Genomic DNA, 2213 nt, shown 5'->3' with positions numbered 1-2213 from the left:
TGCTGAACCAGTCAAACTCCAGCTCTAAGCAGGGAGTTTCCTAAGACACAGGAGAGAGCGTATTACAGGTGCAGACTCCCACGCTTCATTTTCACAGAAAGGAAAACTATCTAGTTTCTGATAATACAAAGCTTACTTTATTTGGGTTTGACCCAGTAACACCAATAGGGTTCAGCAAGTCTTCTAACCCATGAGGGACTGGCCAAAGATTCAAAGCCATCTTTCCAGATACGAGAGTGTCGGTGTAATCGAACAGGTTTATATTTCCCCAGGCCAATGGGCAGTGCTCCTTAAAAGACAAAGACATGTAATATATTCCCTGCTCTGTGGGTTAAATTACAAGATGTATTTCACACACTTTTGCTCCCCAGAAAGGGAACTACTATCTTTGGAATAATGGGAATAGGATAACTATAGAAAGCCACACTGAGGTGTTAAAGTTTAAGCACTATTTTTCTTGTTTAAAATTATACGTACTTTTTACAGTTATACGTAGGAAAATGAACCAAAGGAAGCATGACAGGTATTTGCATGCAGTCACTTTTATATAGTTACTTTACATGTTTAAAAAACCGCACTGAGCCAGAAGGTGGTGTGGTAGACGAGGTGCTAGATACGGCAACTGCAGTTCAAGTCCTGGACCCGCTGGCTGGCCTTCTCACTTCGTTCAAGTCCTGGACCCGCTGGCTGGCCTTCTCCCTTCGAGCCTCTCTCTCTGTCTCTCTCTGGTGAGTGCACATGCCCTACGGCAAATTAGAAAAAAAAGATAAATTATTTAAAAATTATACTAACATGAGCCTAAAACATATTCATCATAAATAAATCCCTGAAACTCTCTCAAGGCATTCTTTTTTGACATTTTTATTTATTAAGAAATACGAAATAGGTTTTTTTAAAATGAAAAAATATGCTTTCAGAGAAAAATGTGATCGTCAATATAATCAAGAGTTTTGTTTCTGTTTTTTAGTTTTGCTATAGGGTGCATCTGCCTGTTGGAGACAGAGAGAGAAAGAAAGGGAAATAGAGAAATCACCCCCCAGGGGAGAAGGCAAAGCCACAAGTCCTCTTCCTCCATCCTCCTCTTGGGGTTTTGGGCAGGCATGCACACGCACCGAGCGTATCTGTCAGGCAGCCAGGCCCGAGACCCGGACCCCGTTGTTGGCCACGTGGGATCCCTAACTTCACCTCCATGCCACCTGGGCTGCATAATCAGGAGTCCGAGAGGGAGACGTGACGCTCCTTCTGAAATACTTTACCTCTTTAGCACCTTTTCGGCCTTTAACAGAGCAAATGGAGAGACACAGTCGAGCAGCGCGAGGAAGGTCAGGAATGTACATGTCATAATTCAGCCACTCACTCCACCTGTGCAAAGTGTAAAGAAATGGAATTTACAAAAAAGGGCCTTTATGTAGAGTACATAACTGAGTCCTACAAGATCATCAAGGAAAGGAAGTCAGTTAAAACCAGGCGCGAGATTGACTGGAACAGGCATTTTCCAAGATCACGTCCGAATGGCCAACCACCATGAAGAGCAGTCAGTGGTGGGGTCCTAAGATCGCGCGGGGGCGTCCTGTACACGGGGACAGTGAGACTTACGGGGGGGATGACGGGCTGGGGAGGACAGGCACTAATAGGAAATCTGGCACGTCCGAGGGTAAGTGTTAAAACCACCTCTGGGGAACCAGCAGTTGGCGTAATGGCTATGTCGCTGGACTCCCACGTAGTCAACTGTGGTTCGCATTCCAGACCCGGGGGCTTAAAACTCACGCCGGGCGTGTGTGCATGCGTGCCCAAGATCCCGAGAGGAGAATGCAGGAGAAGAGATCGCCGCATGGCCATCCCCCCTGGGGGATGATTTCTCACTTTCTGTCTCTATGTCTCTGTCTGTCTGGCGAGGGCACGCGCCCTGTAGCAAAAACCTCTCAAAAAATAAAAAAATAAAAACAAAACAAAACAAAAAAACACCTGTGAGAGCTTCATCTGCTCGAAGGGAGCACAGGCATGAATGTGCCACTTGTAGACACAAGACCACGGCAGGCCCCTGCATGTGCACAGGGCGCCAGCAGCAGGGCGGTGAGGGGTGGGGTGGCGTACAGGGGAACGCCTTAGAGCACTGGAGATAAGTTTACAGACATGATACTGAGTAAGAGCAGCAGTACAGAGGAGACCCTCTCTTAGGAGTCATTTATAAACCGTAACGATAGGCAGACTCA

General features: G+C 46.6%; 1 protein-coding gene across 1 annotated transcript in view; it reads right to left on the bottom strand.

The window, feature by feature from the left end:
• PIK3CA (phosphatidylinositol-4,5-bisphosphate 3-kinase catalytic subunit alpha) overlaps positions 1-2213 on the bottom strand; it is a 32681-nt gene that overhangs the window by 21529 nt on the left and 8939 nt on the right. The window contains exons 6-8 of the mRNA XM_014593377.2: positions 1257-1362; positions 137-289; positions 9-40 (exon numbers count right to left, since the gene is read on the bottom strand). Of these exons, the coding sequence (XP_014448863.2) occupies positions 9-40; positions 137-289; positions 1257-1362 (291 nt within the window). The remainder of the gene's footprint in view (positions 1-8; positions 41-136; positions 290-1256; positions 1363-2213) is intronic.

Source organism: Tupaia chinensis, unplaced genomic scaffold (assembly GCF_000334495.1).
Source record: "Tupaia chinensis unplaced genomic scaffold, TupChi_1.0 Scaffold140400_1, whole genome shotgun sequence".
Taxonomy (NCBI): Eukaryota; Metazoa; Chordata; class Mammalia; order Scandentia; family Tupaiidae; genus Tupaia; species Tupaia belangeri.
Note: the sequence above shows the minus strand (reverse complement) of the source record. Positions and strands in the feature narration are given on the sequence as shown.